General features: G+C 26.9%; 2 protein-coding genes across 2 annotated transcripts; both read right to left on the reverse strand.

Moving 5' to 3' along the window:
• Nucleotides 1-3,309: 3,309 nt before the first annotated feature.
• On the reverse strand, nucleotides 3,310-3,769 carry LOC119666664 (the record flags this gene model as incomplete). The annotated part of the gene is made up of 1 exon (XM_038075944.1): nucleotides 3,310-3,769. A coding segment is annotated over one exon (309 nt), but the record flags the coding sequence as incomplete, so codon positions are not given.
• On the reverse strand, nucleotides 3,749-21,317 carry LOC119669988. The gene is made up of 3 exons (XM_038080065.1): nucleotides 20,901-21,317; nucleotides 6,082-6,267; nucleotides 3,749-3,957 (listed from the first exon to the last, which is right to left on the reverse strand). Exons 1-3 carry the CDS (start codon nucleotides 21,283-21,285, stop codon nucleotides 3,773-3,775), a joined length of 756 nt encoding a protein of 251 aa, XP_037935993.1. The 5' UTR covers nucleotides 21,286-21,317; the 3' UTR covers nucleotides 3,749-3,772.
• Nucleotides 21,318-24,225: the final 2,908 nt, after the last annotated feature.

The following is a 24,225-nucleotide window of genomic DNA, read 5'->3' on the forward strand; positions in this document are numbered from 1 at the left end:
ATATAAATCCGCTAGTCAATCATAGATGAAGGAAAAAGCTTAAAGCGCAAAAAAGTGTAAAGCTTTTAATAAAGCTTTACAATACAGGGTATACATGCTTTAAGTTATCCTTAAAATATAAATTTTTCATGTAAAAAAAATTTGGTTGTTGTATATGCTAAAGAATCTGAAATCAGTTGAAAGAGCTGATTTCAGTCGAACTAATTATATATCTAATACTTAGATTTCATAAGATGTTTTTGGATTAATCAATAAGAAAAGGCCTAAATAATACATGATAATCTACTAAAATTGGTGACAATCGTTTCAAAAATATAATTCAACAAGCTGACAAAGCTGTATATGGCATATTTGAATATATAAAACTGGATCTAAAAAATAAGCATTGAATACTGAATACTCATATAAAATATTTACAAAGTTCTTTGCTATTGTTTAACACCTAAAATAGTATAAAAAAATCTATCGAGTCAAAGCAGGCAAGTTTCTTAGCATGAATGAATCTGAACTCAGATAAATGACAGCGTGTCTCCTCACTTCTCTCCACATTAAAACATCAGTCTATCTGATCATTTTATGTGCCATAACTGTCAAGAGATAGATTTGATATCCACATTTGGCTTCCATTGAACTGAAAGGGCATGGAACTTCTATCCATTAAGCGATATTCTTATCGCTTATTAGCTGTATGTGTTTATATTGATCTAGTAGATTTTTTGCAGCGATAGCACAATAGATATTATAGATCACTGTATTAAATATTCAATATAATACAATTTTTTTGTTATTTTTTAATTAAAAAGCTAATAATTGATGACACTATGTAACACTATGTCCTATAGAAATATCCATTGACATATGTATTAAGGTTTATCAGATATATATAGCCAGATTGACCTATTAGACTATCTGCAAGAATATCATTATAGATATTATAATAGCATATGTCCCTTATGTATTACACTTTTTATTATTTTGTTTTTAGGAATGGGTTAACATGACCTATCTAAGCTTTAAGTTCCTACGCGACTTTAATATACATTATATAACCAGAAAAATCCACCAGTTATTAAGGTAAGTTTTTTTGGCGGCGTTGTTTACTTTTACGAAGCTGTAGTATGACCCGTTAGATTAAGTGTTTTACCATTTTTGGAGCTTTTTTTGTGGAAGTATATGGAGTCATTATTAATCTATACAGATAAATCAACAAAATCAACAAAAGTTCAAGTATATGATAAGAAACTAAGAACAATTGACAAAAAAAAAAACAAATATGTCATACAATAGAGAAAATCGGTTATATGTTACTCATTTTTAAGAAAAAACTTATCTAAAGTATTTTTGGGGCAGTATCAAAAAAGGAGCTGATCAAAAATATATAAATCGCTACACTTATCAGCTAATCGAGAAGAGATGACGCTTGTTTTGGAAATAAAATTGGAGCTACGTCAACTGGGTAAATGATAAAATATTTCAAAAAAGACGTGGCAAAGAATATTTGGTATTGATATCCTAGTCACGCTCATTAAAGTCAATAATATACCAAAAACTTTAGAACAGTAACGGGGAATAAAAGTCAGTGTTATGAACTGATAACTACTGAAAAAAGTGCTAACAGAGTTCATTCTATTCTAAATCTCTTAGAAAAGCTTAAAAACTAAGATAATATAAAAATTACTTGAAATTAACGATGAATAGCTCAATAACTGTCATTGATATTATAACAAAAAGGTGTAGGTTGAGCTATGACTAAAATGAACTGAATATCGTTTCTAATGAAGTCTTTAAAAATAAAAGAAACAATCGAATCATTATTTAACATCCGATACTAAGTTAAAACTGTGTCCGATTAAAATTAGGACATAGAGTATTACTTATTGAGAAAGTATGGTTGAGATCATGAAGGCAATAGAATAGATTATAAGGTTGTACTGCTCTCTATTTAAAGATAATAAAGCCAAAAATATCTATAATTTTCATTATTGTTTTTTATAGAATGTATTGATAAAATCACACTTTATATGTAAGACTTTTACCACTGTATCTGTAGTCATACATTTTGAGATAAATTATATTCATCGCATTCTCAATATTCTAGAGTTATATAGCTAGGTACTATCTAATATATTAAAAAAAAATAAATACATATCTGTAGGATTTTGGTTAAAGATATTTTCTTTTTAAAAATAGGTTAGATAATTATTTCAGGTTCTTATTTAAATCATATTCTTAGTATTTATTTTAAATTTGCTTTAAGAGTTCCACTTCAATTATTTTTACAGTGCAGATACATACTGATAAAAAGTATCTGATAAGCTGTGCAAATTTAGAGTTTTGACAAAATATCTGACTGCATTTTCGTTTGGTAAATCTGAAGTAATTTTTTTAATCGGGATGATCTTTTAAACCACTTTTAGTGCAATTTTATTTTCGATTGGTAATTCTGAGGAAAAATGTACTGTATATAGACCAGAGTAGCTAGATCATCCTGAAATTAACAGCTCCTTTATATTATTTTATAGATAAAGTGTGATTTTATTCGATATATGTATTTATAAAAAATATAAATGTCTACTAACTCTACTACAAAAAAAGTCAGATTACTTTAAAATAGTTCGATTGGGCAACAAAATTGGTAGATCGAGAGTACATCTTGATTAAATTCAGTTTCACCAATCGAAAACGTCATTACTTCTATATATCAACACTTTCGAAATGTTATTTAATTCAGTAGAATTTCTATCGTCAGAATTTTATGATTTTAGTTTCTGTAATATAAATTTCGACAGATCCCTAATCAAATATCTATCTAACCAACTGTATACATTTTTGTGTTAGGGAAAAATATATAATACTAGAAATACGTAATACTTTTGATACAGTTGGATTGGTTCAGGTCAATACAGATGATTTAACTTCAAGACCGTGATCAGTATAGGTTGATATGACTTCAATTTACTTACTACTTTATTCGGTGATCGGTTACATTAAGCGGAATAAAATGTTTCATATATGCAGTATATGTGTTCTATTCTATTTTTGTGGAAGAGTTCGTTTATGGTTTCCAATTCCCTTAATTATCCTCCGTATTACTATTTACTATTACTATTTATTAAAAAATTAACCATATAAATTTGAAATAAAGTTTTATTATACGAGTATAAGAATTTTGTACGACAATAAATAAACAATTTTGGTATCAAGTTTAATCTGTAGTTTTCGTAGTCTATTTAATTATTTAGAATCTTTTTATATTTTATGACAATGCATATATAATTTATAGGACATACGACCACGTAAAAGCAATAAAACAAGTACAATTTCTATTTTAAAATTACTATAATAATGGAAATATACACAAATACTGAACAAGTTTATATACAGTGTATGCGAGAATAATATATAGAAGATTCCTTAAGGTTTATAACTTTTTAGTTGTCTTTAGCTGCACTTTTGATAGTTAATAGTTGTCTTGCGAAATCTCATTGATTGTCCTGGCATTAGTAAGAGTTGCCCAGAGTGGCGCTTGTATGCTTGTGAGAGAATAGTTTTCAGTATCAAGAGATTGTGATTTTCTCATTGAAGAAGGAACCTTTGAACTTCTTTTAGCAGGCGTATGCACCTCAGTATTTTTTGATTTTCGCTTTAAACTGGTAGCGCGTTTGCCAAATTGAGTTTCTTGTATTGTATTTATGGGTTTGGGTTTAGCTTTCGGATGAGTTTGTGAGGGTTGATTTGGTTGTAGTTGTTTTTGTAGATTTTGAGCCAAGTGTTAGCTTGAGAATGAAGCTTTGTAAGATATGGATTCCATTGGTGATTCGGCATTTATTATTTCGGTTTGTGTTTGTTCTATATCACTACAACGTTCCTCCATAACTGTGTCTAGTTCGAGTGAGGTGAAACCTTGGCTCATACTTCGTTCAGGACGTAAACTGATAGCTCGCGACGATCGGTAATCTGTAATACAAAAATTTATTAAAAATGTTGTTCATAACTTTTAATGTGAAATTTAATAAAATTTGTTTTCTTTTAAAAGATCTCAAAAAACTAAGAGATAAAATTTGTTTTTAATTTTTAATTGTAAATATAACATGACATGATAATTCAGTCTTTCAAACAAGCATCGTATAATTCCCACACTATATAGGGGAACACTAAATACCAAAATTAGGAACTGATATTGTGCTAGCAATAAGATCGCACTATCTTCGGTTAGTTGAAAACTTTATTTTTCTTAAACATTAGAAAACTATAAAGCACATATTGTAGCTCTGATGACTCCTTTTTTTGAACAGACATTACAATTTATTGCTTAAACATTTTTGGAAACGGATTTCGAATATTTTGTATGGCTTTCCAATATTACCGGAGATATGGTACAGAGTGTAAAAAAAAATCGAGCAGAAAAAAAACTTCAATTAAAGCAATCACTATTAAAAAAAAGACCCATTTGAGTAGATTAGGTCAGCAATTTTTAGTTCAATAAATATTCATTAACTTGAATTCTAATCTCTATTAATCAATTAATGAAGATATGTGGATCTTTTAGCGTCAAATTAAATAAAGTCTGACTTTCTGAAAAATCAGATTGTCATTACAACAGAAATCAAGAGAAAGATATTGGGTTTGATCTTCGAGGAAAATAGGAAAATAATGTCAACATTGTTAAACAGGCAGTCCACTGCACTGCTTTTTTTCCAGAAATAGTTTCTAGCGTTAGCAGGAGCCGTTCCAAAACTGCCAAAAATATATCGTTTCGTCTAACTTGGAATGGGTTTTGAAACTGAATACAAAATCGCGTTCGTTAGCGAAAAAGTGTTATTCATGTCTAAAGCTTCAAATAGGCTTGAATGAAATACATTTATGTAAAATGATTCATTGATCCAACGAACAAAAAATATATCAAAGAAAGTACATTTTTACATTTATAGGTATCCTGGGCATTTAATACACCTTCACCTGAAAAAAAATGCCAATTAAGAAACCATCTTTATATTAAAAGCGGCTGAGACTTCTATTTATCACCTAATATCTTAGTATACTAAAATGGGTTCCGAAATCGTAGTGATTCGAAGTTGAATTTTTTGGAAAATTTTTGTTTTAATTTTTCGCGTCGTCATATTTTTTTATCTTATAAATTTTTTTTTTGAAGAACATTAATTTTTTTTGTAATTTTACTTTGAAGTGAGCCAAAGTGCTCACTTGCTTTGCTTTGCTTTTTTCAGAAAACATGTAGATATAGTTTTTATTAAAGAATTATTTACTGCATTAAAGCCACTGCTCAAAGAAATATACTAAATATCGACCAAAAATTTTGTTTAAGGTAATAACTAAATTAAGCAACTAAGAACCATCTTCGCCTAACTGAGTTATGACGTCTATGTATATAATTTCCGTTTATTTTTGATTAATTTTATATTAATAAAAATTTATTTGCACCAATAATTATAGAATATATCAAGTGAGCTAATATTGACAGTGATTTTAATAGTTGTTTTTTTTTGCTACAATTTATGCATTTAAAAAAGATTAAAAAAAACTATATCATGACACTAATTGCATTCAACATCAATAATTTTTTGCTAAAGAAGTAGAAAAGTACAAAAAGTTAAAAAATAAGTTTGAATTAAAAATTCTATATAAAAATTCGATATAAAGTTTAAAAGAAATGTTTAAGATAAAAAAAGAAAAACTTCATAAAATAAGTCAGTGTTCGAAAACCGTGTGGAAGCCAAAACATGATTGCAGAACAATGTTAAGCACTGAAAGGATTTCAGTGTTCAAGTCAAAAATTTGAGTCAAAAAACAAGCTTTCAATTTTTTTCGATTTAATGCCAACAACCGAGGAACTTTGTAGTTTTCAGACAGGAGACTTCAGGAAAAGTAACTTTTACTGAAGTTTAATGGAAAGTTGCAAAGAAATTGAAAGTATGTTTCATGGCTTGTATATCACAAATCATTTCAGGCAAAGAGTGAAAATTTTATAATATTGTATTTTATTTAAAGGAGAAAAAATTGAGTAAAATTGAATAAAAGTTTTTTTTTTTTTTTGGTACAAAACATTACAACACTTAAACTCACTAAGCCTATGTATTGGACTAAATCTGACCAGGCTGACTGCATGGTCCTGCATGTCATAGTTCCGACGTCTATCTCGTTCACGTGCCAATTTAGCGCGTCTTCGCAGGCAGCAAATGACAATTAATGCCAAAATTGGAAAACCAAATATACAGGAAACTATTGGTATCACAATGGACTCTGGTGAAACTGCAAAAAACAAAAAGAGAAAATAATTTAAGTAAATTTTTTTATTTATATATATTAAATTTCATGACATTATAAATAAATTTTAACTTTCAACTTATGGCTATAAATAGTATAGTCGTCTACCAGAATAACTTTAATATAATTATGATATATTACTATGTATATATATTTAGTTTGTTTATATAAGAAATAATGAAATTAGTAAGTCTTATAACGATTATAAGCAGGGCATCGAACAGGAACGGAAAATCGGAAAAAACCGATGTTTGTGCTGAAACGCAAACCCGAACCGAACCGAAAAAAATATATCGGTTTAAAATATCAAATATCAAAACATAAAATATACATATTCTTTGTGACTGTCTAACTTTAACAACGCACAGAAGAAATTAATTACATATGGAATTTCTGTCACCAGAACAGCTTCAGAATTCTTCTCTAGATTTTGTTCTGGATTTTGTTCACAGAGCTTTAAAGGAGTTTTTGTAATCAATAGGGAAATTGGTACAATAAGACTCTTCTGGCCACAAAAGTTTTTAATAAAATAAAAATACATGATGGGAAATATTTTTTATTATAATATTTATTGATTCCATTTTAATAAGCTAATTAACCTTTTATCAAATAAATTATTAAATTGTACATCATAGTATTTATTTTATTTATATTTTTTTTCAGGCATGAGTTTTTAGAAACGCATAATATTTTCTATCTAGAAATGACTTTAATTACTAGTATGCGTTCTATAACCTGTGCACCCAGATTGTATGGAAATTTCATCTTTCCTGTAATATTTTCTATCTGGAAATAATTTTAATTACTAGTATGCATTCTATAAGCTGTGCACCCAGATTGTATGGAAATTTCATCTTCCCTGTAATAGTTTCTATCTAGAAATGACTTTAAATACTAGTATGCTTTCTGTAACCTGTGCACCCAAACTGTATGGAAATTTCATCTTCCCTGTAATATATTTGGCTCATTAAGTTAAAGCGTCATATGTTTTCGTCGTCATCGAGCATCATTAAGTCGAAAGAATGGCAAGAAAAATGGCAGTTACATTTAGACAAGTTAACAAAAGTAGTCATTAATGTCAAACGGCGTCTTTGTGAAATGACAAGGAAAATATATAGAGAAAAGAGACGAGTATAAAAGGAAGAGAAAATTATTATTCTCACAAATACCAGTATTAGACAAAATGCGTGAAATATAAAGCACAGCATGACATTTAAGCGAAATGAAGGCCAAAATGATATTCTGACTTTTGTCACAGCATTCATCAAGCCAAAGCTGATAAACGGAAATAGAACACAATTGTTTGTAGTCCATACAATTGTCACTCCTTTTTTTTGTGAACTATTTTTACTTCCTGTCATAAACAAAATGACTTTGATTATACTCGTATTCAAGCCGAATAAAAAAAATAGAAGATAATATAAATCTAATTTTTACTTTACGATTAAATGTAGTTTTTTTCAGTTTTTTTGCTTACTTATTTGGACATCTTTATCTTCTTATTCAATACAGTTTCAACACAAATATATGTTAGGTTAATGTTGGATTTAGTATTGTCATCAACTGTAACCTGAATTGCTTCCTTACTATTTCTGGCATATTTGCTTACATCAGTCAAAGTTCTTCCTGGCACACAACTATTTTGATATGCTTCATATACGAGTACTTTCACTGAGATAGGTTCGAGTCACTTTTATCTGAACTTGTGCCTAACTCACACATAACTGCCTTTATGGGCTTTTTATGCTGCATTATGAGCTTGTCTATCTGTTTTTGTTTATGGAGGGATACTTTTTTCCATTGTTAGGAGCATTATTTTTTTACTCATGGCTTGCTTTCTGATGATGTCAACTTTTGTGTGCTATCTTCACCACCTTGTTAAATCTGATTTATCCTTAATGAAAGCAAAACAATACAAAATAAAACAATACAGAATAAAACAATATAGACGGTATAAGAAGCTCCTTAATTTTCTATTAAGCTTCTTCTAAAAAATTAACTTCCACTTTTTCTTGTTTTCGAGAATTTATCTTTATTTGCCTTTATTTCTTTATGTTTGGAATTTTATCAGATTAACTACACTTGGCTAATTTAATTTGCTTATAAATATTTAAGCAAATTTTATCCTTGTAGGTAAAACTCAAACTTGTTACTACAAATTTCAGCTTCCTTCTTTCAATTTTTTTCTTTTTTGTTAGGAACTTAAAGGTAGCGAAATTTTTAACATGTAATTTTATATCCCATAAATTATGTGAACTATTTTAATTAAAAATTATGCACACACAAACTTAATTAAAAAAAAACTCACTATTATACATATTATTTGTATACCTTCTGCTCAAAAAGTATCCGGATTTTGTTGTTTGTTAACTATTCCTTAAGTAATAGACCTTTTAAAAAAAATTTTTATTTTGTTATATTGGTACACCCTTTCTTGACATATGGTACAAATTTGAACGCCATCTGTCAATTAGTTTGTTTACAGCAGCTGTTAATGTGAGACAACAACAAGTGCATTTAGCGATTTTCACTATGGAAAATCGTTGTACACGATTTTTTGACCAAACACGGCACCACTGTCTTGATATTTTTTTATTTACGAGTATTGTATCAAAAGTATATTTAAAAAGCTTGAAACTTTTATATATGTTATTAATATTTATTTATTTGTATTAGTAGTACTAGTAAACGACTATACTCAGCAAATGTCAAGAGAAGATCAGGAACAAACCAACACAATATAGCATAAAAGATGCAGGAATAGTGCAATAGATATATGCGCTATCTATCAATAGAAATATATGTGCATTATCCTATATAACAATAGGAAGATGGACACCTAGATAGATTAGGTTAGGTTCAGACAGTTATCAGCACTTTCACTCGGGGGCATATATTGCCCTAGATAGATAACTTATACAATTACCTGGTTCAAACGAAAATTGGGAAATACAAATTACTACCTCACTCACTGACTGGACATTAAAACTTTTGAAAATACTTGTACTGCATTGGAAAGGCGGATCTGCTCGGTCGCGTTTATGATGACGGAGATTGTGAAAACGTGAAGTGCACTTTAGTTTATTGAAATAGATGCACTCAGAAAAATATGCTCTAACCACATAGTAGTTCAATTGACTTGATCATTTTGGTTAATAAAATTTTAGCTCATGTGGTTAAGATGATATAAAAACCAATGGTATGGTATGGTTGAACCAACATGATACGACGACCTTGATTTCGTTAAAATTTGGTTAAATTAACCATATCACTTTTATGAGTGTTGCTCACACTTAGAGAAGAGATAAAAGTCTGGATTGGTTCAATAAATGCCGACAATATAGTGGAAAAGATGAGAGCGAGCCCAGTGAACTGATGAATTCTAGTGTCATTTGTGATTAAAGTCCACAAAGCAAATAAATTGGACTAAAAAAGGAGAAGCAGAAACTAGGTTAAAAATAGGGCAAATACCAAAAAACAAAAAAAAATGCGGTAAAAAAGCGGAAGTCTGGACATAGATTGAAAATCAAAAGAGCATGGCTTGAAATGCAACATAAAAGAGACCCTACCCGAAGTAATGTGAAAGTGATTTTGAGAAGGAATACGTTTCTGCGAATGTAGGTGTTTTAGTCCGTATATTGTATAGTAATATTTTAGGCAGTCTGGCACACCGTTCCGGCAACGACCGGTTTGACGGCCAATAAACCTTTTACCTCCTTACTACGAAGAGAAAAACTCAAGGTTGGAATAGTTGTATTTTTAGTGATAGTAGTGAAAATAGTAGTATGAGCAGTAGTGGTAGTAATCGTACGAAAAGTAGTAGTAATAATAGTAGTAGTAGTAATAGTTGTAGAAATAAGGATTGCAGTAGTGGTAATAGTAGTGGTAGTCGCAATAGTAGTACCGGTAATAGTAATAGTAGTTGTAGAAGTAATGATTGTGGTAGTAGTAATAGCAGTAGTGGTAATAATAGAAGTAGTGGTAACGTCGCAGTAGTAGTAGCGGTAATAGTAGTAGTAATAGTTAATTCTAGTACTGATAGTTGGAGTAGTAAAAGAAGCAGTAGTGGTAGCAGTAGTAATGTGGAAGTAGTAGCAATGGCAATAGTCGTAGTAGCGGTAGTAATAGTAACAGCAATGGTAGTAGCAGTAGTCGTACTATTATTAGTTAATGTTAATATATTATACTCATATATATGGTTATAGTTTAAAAAGAAATAAAATAGTACATAATTCGAATATAATTTTAATAATATTTTAAAAGCATTTTAACCTCATACTTATAATCTAAATTTTTTAAAGGTTAATTTGAATTTATAATGGCATTTTTATATTTTGTATATTACAATAATAAGTACACTTCAGAGTTTATGAATATTTGAAAATTCTTTTCTTGCTGTTTTAAAATATTTTCTGTAATATTATAACGTTTTCATAATGATTTATTTTCATATTAAAATTTAAGATGTTGAAGTGGGTGATAATGTGAATCACCAATCTCAAGCAACTGTGAAAAAAACATTATAGAAGCATATGCATTATTGAGATGGATGAAATGACTTTGGTTTATTTTTGTTCGGAAACACTTATAAATTAGATGGAACAAAATAACAACAATAAAAGTAAAAATGCCAATAAAAATTCATATTGAGTTGTGAACATAAGAAACAAAATCAATAAAATTTAAATAATTGCCACAGCTTCCTATATTTCAATAAATTTTATTAAGTTTTGTTTCTTAAGTATTTACTTTATGGATTTTGGGTTTTATATTATTTGAGCTTTTAACGAAAAATATTGAAAATTATTATACATTTCTTATTGTAATATTTTATTATAATATTATAAACAATATTTATAGATTAGTGAGATTTATGGTATACTTTGAACAAAGATGAAGTTAGTTTAGGTTTAATGTTTCAGTAGACTTTACATATTTTTTTATATATCAATTTATATTCTATTCTTATTTGAAAAACATTAAATGATTTTTATTAACATTTATATATTTTTAACATTTCTATTTCTATATTTTCAAATCCATTTATGATTTACATTAGGTATTGATTGTACCTGTTTCTATTGTGAAACTTTATTTCAGATTTAATTAAAATTAATGAAAATTAAATAAGCTAAGCCTAAACAAAAGATAATAGGTTTTGTGGTTACTTTCTGGTAATTTAAAATTGAATTTTCAACTAGCAGATACAAGCAAACTACAATCCTTACAAGCCTTGCTTACGAGATTCCTGCAAACCGATATTCATTTTTTTCTATAACTCCAATAGCAGTTCCGTAGGCTAAACACTGGCAAATCCGCTAGCTTTAATGACATATAACTAATGTTAAATGCGACTCTAGAGATAACATATAATTCGTTGTTTCATTTTAAAATCACAAATTATTCCTGCGGCCATATTCACACTGATATTCAACATCATCATTATCCGTCACTATACAGTCCATGTAGGACCTAAGCCTGTTTAACAACATCCTTCCATTCTTCTCTGTTTTTTTCTTTTGTTATCCAATTTCTTATGTTCATGTCTTCTAAATCCTGCTGCACACTGTCCTACTTTGTTCTCATAAATCTTGGTCGCCCTCTTCTTCTGTTGCTTCCTACCTTGTTCTCATAAATCTTAAGCGGTACTCTCATATCCGGCATTCTTACCCATCTTAATATTTGTTTTTTCATAAATTTGCTGATAGTATTACCTTCTACCTCGAGGTTGCATCTTATGCGATACATCCCGTTTTTTTAACGGGGTTAAAAATTTATTGGAGTATTTTTCTTCTAAACACTGCTATTTTGCTTGCTTTTGATATACAACATATTTAACCCACACTACTGTAGATTTATATAGACCTCTTAATGTAAGTTAGTGACTGTTTGGAAATTATAGAATTAAATCTAACATTGAACTCTTTTTACTTTTACTTTTTTTCTTCCTATTTTATTCGTTACTTTAATATTGGATAAATTTAAGTTATATCTTATTCGTATACTATTTTGCTCTGAAGGGTTAATATTTATATTAAGTCCATTATTTTCCTTAGATATTTTATGCATTAGTTTAATATTGGAAGAGCTTGCGGTATAAGTTATTTGTAAAATATACAACTAAATATAGAACTATATATTGTTGAGTATACAACTATATACTAAATTATATAAAAATATGACTGTATTAAAAAAATGTTTATATTAATCTTGTTTGAAGCAAATTTTTTTTTTGATCGAACTGAATAAATCTTTTATTAATTACTTAAAATGTATATTCTCTAATAAGCTTTCAAAATATAAATTTCTTTAAATATTTCTCATTTCCACTATTTTTCCTCAAGTTAAAATATTTGTAGGTCTGTAAAAATAATTTTTAAGTTTTGATAGAATTATTTTAATATGTATATATATAATTTTCTCTAATGTTATTTAACTATTAATTTATAAATTTATTGTTAATCGACAAAAATTAATTTATCACTAATTAATTGAAGTTGCTAACATTTGCGAAATGATTGAATGAATGAATATTGAAATGATGAAATGATTATTGTAAGATATAAATATTGTCAATTGGTTTTAAACATAAATACAATAAGTGCTACGTAATCCCAATAAGGAGTTGTGTCGATCATATAGACCAGTGATGGCAAACCTATGGCGTGCGTATCACAAGTGGCATGTTCTTATTAGTATAATTCATATCTCACATGAGGGGCACATGAGATCAAAATTGTTATATTTTGTATTTGATGTTCACAATAATTTAATTAAAGTTGCTAATATATTTAAATATATCTAGCAGTTAAAAAAATGACTGTATTGTAATTGCCAAAAAGAATATGGATTTCAGGAACTAGATGTCATATGTAGATAGCTATTAAATAAGATAGCAAAGTGATAATTAATCCATATCGTTATTAATCTCATAAGTATGGACAACAATTTTACATCAACTTGTCTGAGAAGACATGTTATATAAAATTCTTTCACTTTAATAGATGTATGGCACTGCTGTTAGTAAAATAGCTTACTTGACTAGAAATGTTGATTAGAGTTACTTACGATCTACCGGTCTATATCAAACTTAAGTTATAATTTATAATAATCAACCTTTAAAATATTGTTAACTTTAATAGATAATAGCTGTGTTTTATTTTTAAGCACATATGGAGAGGATATTTGGTTTTTATTAAGAAGCACATATTGAGAGGATATTTGGTTTTTTTATGGAAAACAGCGACCTTGCTACAATATTCCACAAAACGAAATGGGAGTATTATTAGTGATAATAACTGATAATAGTAACAGATTGTGACTGATAGTAGTATTAGCACTGATTGCTAAAATAAAACACTACTAATATATATAATTGCTTTTTAAATCGGAGTTATATAAAAGTATACATCTGAATGTTTTTTAAGCATAGAATACTTAAAGGAGTTAATGACTTCTTTCCACTGATTCCTTGAGACAAAACATAATAGTATATAATACACTTTAGAGTATATACTATACTATAATGAAACCTTTTAGAGGTTTACTTAATAGATCCATAGTGTCTCAATACTATAAGCAGTAGAGATATTCTAAAATTTGGAATAATTCAAGGTATGGTTTAAATATGTTGGAGTTTGTATAAATATAGATGTTTCAAGAGAATTTTGAAAGCACATGAATTATTGTTTATTTATTTATTTTTGAAAAATATTTCAAGTCTGCAGAAATATGAACCGACATTGATGCAAGAATAAAAAATTTATTCAGAATGTTTTCAAATGTTTCGTCTTAAATCTGCAACAATTTTTTTGTAGACATGTGTCAATCATATTTAGCCATCCAATATTGATTTTGGATAAAATATTTAATGAAAAATGTTGTTCTAGACACATTTTTTAAGTAAACACCCAAAAGGAATGTGTTTTAAATTTTTTTAAAACGATTAATATCGATCAAATGCTTTTCTAAACTATCTCTAAAATATTTTGCTTTTTAAAAAAATAAATAATAATGTAAATAATAATCATATTGTTAGTTCATATGTAAGATATGAAGGCTATACGTGGTGTGATGACATTTTTATGTTGCCAAAAGATGCATATGGTAGATTTGGACCCACTTTGGATTCAATACTGAATAGGAAAATATAGCATATATGGATAAAATTTTTTTTTATTAATATATTTTTGGTTATATTTTTTTGATTAATTTTTTGAATTAATTTCTTTAAGCAGTAAAAATCAACATCAAATTGTTTCTATTAGAATAGATTTGATGTCGTAGAACAAAAACCAATTTTTATTAAAAAGTTTTTATTTATATTAAAATTTTTATTAAAATATTTAAATAGTTTCTATTTGATTAAAATTAATCGTAGTACCAGAAGTACAATTATGGTCACAGTACTTCGCTGCAGTTAAGCCATAGAATCTAACTATTTTCCAATTCTACATTCTAATGAGTAATACATAGATACAAAAAATGTCGGTAGTAAGTATCTTTTCAATATGTCATTGAAAGCATCGATTTTACACAGTACTCTTACTCTGAAATATCGTAAAGAGAAGTAAAGAATGTGGAGCCCAGATGTGGATAAGACTGGATATAGACACTATATCCTTGAGTGCCGGTAGTTTAGACTGCGCAGACTCGCTTGACTTCAGACTGTCTCATAGTCCAGTGGTCTATTATTATTTTATATTTATATTATTGTTATTTATTGTTATTATTTTATATACTTTCGATTTACTTATATGTAATAAGTCAGAGAATCTACAGTTGGAATATGAAGGTCATGTTGCTCTTGATATATTTTTTTAAATACTGAAAATTCTCATATTTTATATATTCTGATGATATTCTCATATTATTTACACAAAATACAAAATTATATATACATATTCAAATAAATATATTTAATTTGAAAAGGAATTGAATATTAAAAGTATTGGGTGTACCGGGTATTTAGTCGTGTTTACTGGTAACAAACTATTACTAATTTTAATTCTAATAATTAAATATACTGCTAGATAAATTAACTCAAATGTTGAATAATTAATTTTTAAATATTGTAGTTAATAAAAATTTTTATGAAAATTCTTTCTGTTAAAGAAATATAAATAATGTATTTAATGCTTCTTATATTCGATTTTTTTGTTGAACTCTTAATGGTTTATATCCGAAAATTTTTCATTTATTTATTTAATTTTTTTTTCACATATTTTGTTCAATTCTTACGCTTTGGAATGCATTTTTACTTCTAAATATTTTTGGCTATTCTAGAAAAATGTAAGCATTGAATTAAGTACGTATTTATATTGCTTTTAGTATGTATATATTTATATTATTTATATATTAATATTACTTGAATATTTATAAAAACATTTCATTTTTCTTTACTGAGCGATTCACTTGATTACTTTTCTATTCGTGATTTAAACGAAAATACAAACTTTTTATTTCAATTTCGTACTAAATTTACGAGTTTTTGAACATAAAATGATATGCAACCACAAAAGACTTAAAATGCCATAAAAAAACTATTATTTAAGAATTTTGAAATTTGGAAATACTTAACAGTGAACAAAATTTAATAAAAATTTTCAACAGTTTTATATTCTTTTTTATTAGATTTTCAATAATAAAAGTTTTATGCAAATAATAAACTATTCTAAGAAAAAAAGTAAAAAATAAATTTCCTCATGTAATATTATTATTTTTATATCGATTGAAAAATAAATTCATAGAGTTAAAAACACATACTTCTTTAATAAAAATATAAATTTTAATAAGAATTCAGTTTATGGAGATTATAGTGAATACCATATTTGACTTTCCTTTAAAGTTGTGTCAGTCTTAAGTGATGCTTTTCATTTATCAATATATATAATTGTTTCTCAACCATTTTTGTAGTACTTTAGAGCCCATTATGTTTTTGTTTTGTTTTTGTGGTGAGGAGGTGGAATATATATAGTGATAGCTAGACTTTATCGTGTTAGACTTTTGAAAATTCAGCCTATTCTCGCTAGAATTATTTTCGAAATGAGACTATGGGCAAGAAAAAATATCTTTAATTATTTGCTACTATTCTTAATAATTTATTCGTGTTACATAGTATGGTAATGAACGTATAAACACCTCTTCAAACTTCAAGAAAACATAACACTGAAACTACTGAGTTTCAGAATTAATAGATTTAGTTTACGTACAAGCCCAACTACACTCCGTAACTGTCAAATTTTCGTGGTATCATAACGGACTATTATTTGAGCTCCTAAATACCCCAATATTTGCAAACTCCTCTTCAAACTTCAAGAAAACATAAAACTGAAATTACTGGGTTCCAGAATTAATAGATTTAGTTTGCGTACAAGTCCAACTACACTCCGTAACTGTCAATTTTTCGTGGTATCATAATGGACTATTATTTGAGCTCCAGTTGGCTTTAGTATTCAAGGGCGCCTCTCCTAACTAACTTAACCTAACTATTAAAATTGGTTCCTTTCCCTGTGACTCTTAAAATAAGACGGTAATTTGCATAAAAGTCCAATTTGAAATTGTTACCTTTACTATCAGGTTCCTATCATGGCCGTCACATGTTAAAAAACATTGGTCTATATGAAATCTGTTAGGTATAAAAAAGAGTATTATACTACAAACGTTATAATAAAGATAATCTTCTTATTATTGAATTCAATATATTGGGATTTAATAATTGTAATTTGCTTTATAAAGTTTGTTAAGCTCTAACTATTTGAAGCCGTGTAAGAATGGATTAAATTTAATGTGTCTTTAAGACCTGGAATTACAGTATAAGAATACAGAGTTTGTTGTACCCTTTAAGCAGTTAAAGCTATCTAAGAAGTTGGGATTCAATAACTGTTGAATCTATTAATTCTATTGGAATTATTAATTCTTATCTTATCAGTTTTCCTGCAACTGGTCTTTGAAGTGAGTTACTTACTGATGTTTTCTTAAAAAAAGATCCATTTTGAGATATTGAATTTGTTTTTGATAAAAAAGCAATAGGTGGGTTACTTTTGTCCCATTGACATATTTTTGATAAAAAAGCATAGTTAATAGATTGGATTTTTTGATTAAAAATCAGTAGATATGCAATTTCTGACACATTGGAGGTTTGTTTTGATAAAAAAAGTAGTAGGTGGGTCATTTTCGACACATCGAGTGTTGTTTTTTATCTAAAGTTTTTGACCTGAAATGCCTCTTTGGCCATTTTTATATAAACGTTACTGTTAATATTGTTAATTTTTAAATTTAATTCTATATATTATATAGTTATATTATTGTTTTTAACCTACATAAGTAAACGCAAACACACTACTTTTCAACTGATTTTACTGCTTATTTGTGAAACTGACAATCTATATATGCATATATTAATGTCTGATTCGATATATGATATTAATATATGTATAACAGAAATTCTTTTCCACTATAATAAATATGTAAAATATGTAATTGATTGTTTTGCTAAGTAGCCATTACTTTTGAACTGACAGATTGACAGATATTCATTCACATTACGTTATTTTCGTAGCTAAATATAAATTACAGGAAAAAACAAAAACAAAAAAAATAATATCAGAAATAAGCAAACAAAAGGAAAACATTTAAGAAAATCAAACTTAAATACTGGAATTTTGTAGGTCAAGAAAATGATACAATAGACCATAAAATAAACAAAATTCAATATAAGACAAACAAAAAATGTTATAAAAATAGATTTATAAAAATAAATAAAAATATATCCGTATGTAAAACAATAATAATAAATTGGAAATAAATTTTGAATGGCATACATCATAAACAAAACCAATAAATTTTGTATAATTGCAGTAATTTTCTTCACTTCAATAAATTTTCTTGATAAGTGTGCACTTAGTTTGTTTATTTAAGACTTTTATAAATGTTAATATAAATATAAATATTGAGATTTGTATTGTATTAGTGACTTCATATAATATATATATATTTAAAAATAAATCACATTTGAATAAGTCAAATGAATATTTAATACAATGTATATTATAAACATATATCCGCAGTGAAAATAATATAACTCATACGCAATGTAAGCTCAATGTAAAACAAATATACATATATATATATACAAAGTAATTAATTTAAAACTAAGTGAAAAATGTTTAATTAAAAATAAATTGAAATTAAATTTTAAAGAAAACTTAGCGGATAAAAAATATTTACACTCATACTAATATGTATTTAGTTACTAAATACTTTTATACAAGTACAGTCAAACTTCCTTAACTCGAAGTCCAATTTTGCAAAGAAAAGGGTCGACTTATGGAGACTTCGAGTTAGAGAATTTTTTATTTTTTTTTTATTTTTGAAAGAAACAAAAATGACATATTAAGATATTTATTTATTTGCAATCAAATAAAGCACAGAATTTATAGTGAAGTAAAATATTCGAAAATTAGAATTTGGGACCTTAATTTTATTCTTATTTCCAATAAAAAGCGATTCCACTTTATTCATAGTCTTATAGTGATCATCAGTTGTATTATCATTCGTTTACAAATATAAATTCATAATTTTTAATGAGTCTTCTACTTCATTCTGGGAAGGCTGATAAACAATTACATCCACCGAACCCTCATCATCACATTCCGTTGCGCTTAGAATTGAATCCAACAATTTAGAGCTATTGTGCTCAATAATATTATCATCTGCAGGAAACCTTGATGTGCAAAATTTTATTGTCAAGCTCGATATAATAGTTAAGAGTAGCTTTGGAAGTTATTTTATTTATTTTAAATCACATTGCCAGCGACTGGCATTTGCACCAGGAAGCAACATAAGAAAGAAAAAATTAAACATTTGGTTTGGAAAAAGGGACTTCCCCTAACAGCAAAATGATTCATACTTAAAAAAAAAATTCAACTTATAGCATGCACTTTCTCGTATTCCTATTAGCACGGAACAAAATTTCTGTTCGAGTTATACAGAAGTTCGGTTTATGGAAGCAGAATTATATGTGATTTGCTCTCTAAAACCTTGGTGCACTGTTTTTGGCCCGAGTTATAAAAAATTCGAGTTATAGAAGTTTGAGTTATGGAAGTTTGACTGTATAAGGTAAAGTAATATATATTGATATATGTTGCATATATCTATATAATTAATATATGTAGGTATAAATGTATATATATAAATATTAGGGAATTATTTATTTTCAAATTTTCACATTATATTAAAATAAATTTTTGTTTTACATTAAAGTAAATTCTAATTAATAAAAAAAAATTTTTATTTATTTTTATTAATAAAGACTTAAAAAATAATAAAGACAAAAAATCTTTTAGAAATTGTTAGAAATTAACCATGCGTCTGTTTCGAGTATTGCCAAATACTTATCATCAGTGGTCGTAGAAACATCTCATATATTTAATTATTCGTAAATAATTTTTTTGTGACTGCAAGTACCAAGGGTTAAACTCGTGCCCTGCCAAATTTGAAGCTTAGAGTCAGTGTTTATTAGCCAACTGACCCAAAATCGTATTTGACTTGTATGTTTAAACTTGCAGTTTTTTAATTTGTTGTGAAAATTCATTAACAAATTTATTTGCTATGGTCAGCTGTAGAATAATTGAATTATTTATTTATATTTTTATTTTTTAATTGTTAATTTAAATTAAATTAAGTTAAATAAACATTAAAATAATTTTTGTTTTTATAGTTCATACCTTTCCAAAACCTCTCTGATTATAAACAATTTATTTTAAATTAATAAAACATTTTCTTTTTATTATTGACATTTTCCATTCCAATTAATTTTTTTTTGATAAGTTCTTAATTTTACATTTTACTTAAGTTTTTTTAATTTAAAATTAATATTTATATGTTATTCAAAGATATTTAATTAAATTTTTTTTATTTAAAATTAATATTTATATAATTTGTTGCTCACTACTACTAAGAAAAAATTCTTAATTAAAAATTTTATTTAAGTTTTTATATTTAAAATTAATATTTATATAATTTGTTTCTCACTACTACTAAGACATAAAGTTCTTAATTAAAAATTATACTTAAGTTTTCTATTAATAAAAATATTTATATATTAGGTTTTTACTACTATTCAAAAATCTTTCTAATAAAAAAACAGCTTATATTAGGAAAAAATTTTATATTAATAAAATAGTTCCAAAATTAAATTTAATATACCATATATATATATTTAACAAACTTGTTTTTGTTATATTTTTAATTTCTAATTGTGTTTCCCAACAAAATTCAAAATTATATTCATAATTAAATTCATAATTAAAAATTTAATTTTGTTTAAGTCATACGAAAGAATAACCAACAAAAAAAAAATTGAAAAATATTTCAAATAAAAATGCAAAACACTTCAAATTCTTGGGGATTATGTGTTTTGAAGTGTTTTTACATCTCCCAAGTGTCCTTGAAAATATGTGTCGCAGACAGTATGAAACCAGGACGAAGAAAAAACAAGAAGCACATAAATGAGAAAAGGAAACTAGGATATTCCCAGTTGATATATAATTTGTTATTTGTTCTTTTTTTTTGTTTTTTATTGAGTTAATGTTACACACTTCTTTCCTCGCACTTACCTGTAGGATACACTATGATCGTTGTAGCACGATTTTTATTTCCTGCAATGAATGTGGCCACAGTTTGAGTGGGAAAGGTGCTCGACGCAATATGACGCGTCGGTGGCATTAAAGTGGCTGCCACATCTGCTGCCGTTGCTGCAGCGCCATCGCTGGAAATTAAAGGCGGTAAGGAATATTGCGCCGTGTAATCGCTCAGATTAGTCGTAGCTACTTTTGCTATCGTCTTATTGAAGAAAGTCTTAACGCTGGAATTGAATGAATTCAGTTGAGCATATTTAGTCGGTGGCAATATCGTGGAACTATTAGAGAACTCTGGAGATGTTGGTGTTGTCTCTGCATTATTGCTTAATATTGCTGTAGCTGTTGTTATTGTTGCATTCATATTGTTTAATAATTTTAACACATAATCGTACATAGCAAATACTAATATAAATCGAAAAATTTTAAAGTATTTTCGCGGAAGTATTTAGCGAAATTCACTTTAAATAAATCATTAAAGATTTTATTTATTTTACTAAAAAGACAATTAGTTAATTTTATTGTTTGTTAACTTTATATATATATTTTTTTTTGAAAAACTTTTTATTTATTTTTTTAATATTATATTGGCATTTATTTATATTGTGGGTATTCTGAATTTATTTTAGAATTTACTTAAGTTTACGCTTCTTATTGTTTTATAAATATTTTATATTTTAATATTAGTTGAATTATATTATTTTTACTGCTTCTATAATATTTTATTTTTATATAATTTTTTAAAAATTAATATTTCAAATTTTTTATTAAATGAATTTTTAATTTTTGAATATAATAACACAATTTACTTAAACATTTTTTTTTGATTTTATTTTTAATATAATTTTACAGAAATTTTGTTTTTGTTACTAGAAACCAGTAATGTTGATTTTTTTCAAATATAATTTTCAATTCTTAATTTATCATTTTAAATCTTTTAATTTTTTCTCCTATATATTTTACTTTCCTGCCTTCACAGAAACTTAATAAATTACACTTCATAAATTTCTTATTGTATTTTTTTTAATATATATTTTGAAATAAAACACACATAAAAGCAGAATGCGTGAAAGCCTCCGTAAGCCAATTTTCGTATTTAATTCTTTCGAAAAGTTTTCATTTATTTGGAACTCAATTTTTCCACGTTTACCAAATCCTTGCCGCCATTGAACTGAGTAAATTCTTATTCACATGTTGGCTTTTATAGCCAAAGCTTCCAGTCGAAATTAAGAGCCTCCGCAAAGGCACTAAAGTGTTTCGGTTGAGATTTTGGAGAACAATTTTTTCTCTTCGTTTGTTATAGGGGAAGCATTTGGAAAGACATTTTCTTATAACGTAAAAGAGAATTGTTTGGGATGGCGGAATCTCTTTCTTTCAAAATAATTTAATTTTGTAAAAAATATCTTTAATTTCATTATTACTTTATGATTCTTATTTATTATTATTTTATTTATTATTTTATTAATATAATATGTATTATTTATTTTATTAAATTGATTTTTTGCCTTCGTTTTGCCTAAAGACTCTAAATTCTTGATATAAACTTTTATTTTCAATAGAAAAGTATTTTAAACAGTAGTAATTTACAACAGTAAAATTTTATTATTTAATAATTAATTGACTTTTTGGCCAATTTTGGACCAATAAATCCCTAAAATATAGTGGAAAAGATTAGACCGAATCCAGAGAGTCAATAATAGAGTGATATGTGATTTAAGTTCTCAAAACTAAGAAATTAGACATAAAAAGGAGAATTAGAAACCAGAATAATAAATAGTGGAGACACCAAAAAAATATGGTGAAAAAGTGGAGGTCTGGACGCATATCGAAAATCACAAGAGCATTACTTAAATACCAACATAAAAGAAATCCTCCTAAAAGTAATGCGTAAGCGGTTCAAGTCTAGTCGAATAGGGGGCATTTTAGTCCGCATACTACCCATTAATGTTAGGGAGTCGGAGTCAAGTCGTAGGGAGTCAAACAATCGATTTGACGGTGCATACAGAATTCCACCTTCTCATCACAACAAAAAAACAAAAATAAAACAGCTGCTTCAAGTATTGCCAAATACCTATCATCAATGGTCATGGAATTATTTCTTATATTTAATTATTCTTAAATGATTTTTTGCGACTACAGGTATCAAGGCTTGAACTTGTGCTCTGCCAAATTTGAAGCTCAGAGTCAGTGTTTATTAGCCGATTTTATAGCCGACCCAAAGCTCTACTTGACTTTTATATTCAAACTTGGAGTTCTGTTAATTTGCTGTGAAAGTTAGTTAACAAATTCACGTGATGTGTTACATTAGAACGAAATCATAAATCAGCTGTAGAATAATTGATTTAATTAATTGTATTTTTGTTTTTAATTTTGTAAACATTTTTAATGTTAATAAATTAAGTAGTACCAAAATATAATTATAATTAATTTTTAGTTGATTTTATTTTATTTTTTTTCTAATTTAAAAAAAATCTTTAAATAATTTATGATTATGTTATAATATATCACAACAAGTCAATATAGTAATGAACTTTCACAGCAATTAGCAAAACTTAAAGTTTGAATATATAAGTCAAGTACAGCTGTGGGTTGGCTATAAAATCGGCTGATGGATCACTGATGACGAAAAATTGATAATACTCGAAACAACTGTATGGCCACGCAAAAATTCAATTAACTAAAATAATGAAAAGTATTTTAAGGTTTATTTTTTCTTGCCAGGAGTAACACGTCTTATAACAAAAGTTAGAAGGCTTCGAATAGAAATGAAAGAACAATAACAAAAATTTAGATAATTTATTAAAATTTATTATTTATTAAAAAAGACTGATCATACAACGTTGTATCGAGTATTTTGGTTTTAATTTACTATTTTTCAAAACCTCTCTTTAATATTTTTTATTCAAATCGGACTGACATGAATAATATTGAAAAAGTAAAAAAAATTAATATCTTATGTTATATATTATATATATTTTATTATATGTTATATTGTGTTATAAAGTGTTTTACAACACTAAGTTAGGCTTCCAATGAATTGTTCGAATCCAGGTTTATGTAAAATTCGAAGAGATAGTGATATAACCTTGTAATTATATTTTTTTTAAATGATCATTACGGAACTAATAAAATCAATTAAAATTTTGATAATAGACTAACAATAATTTAAATACAAATATGACGCAAAAAGGATCAGTAGGCATAATATTTAAAACTCACACACTGGCTACTTCATCAATACGTAAAATGTGTGATGCTTTCGATTTAAATAGTCATGGCAATGACGAAATTAAAGAAGAAAATG

The sequence above is a fragment of the Teleopsis dalmanni genome, chromosome 1 (genome assembly GCF_002237135.1).
Source record: "Teleopsis dalmanni isolate 2A chromosome 1, ASM223713v2, whole genome shotgun sequence".
Lineage (NCBI taxonomy): Eukaryota > Metazoa > Arthropoda > Insecta > Diptera > Diopsidae > Teleopsis > Teleopsis dalmanni.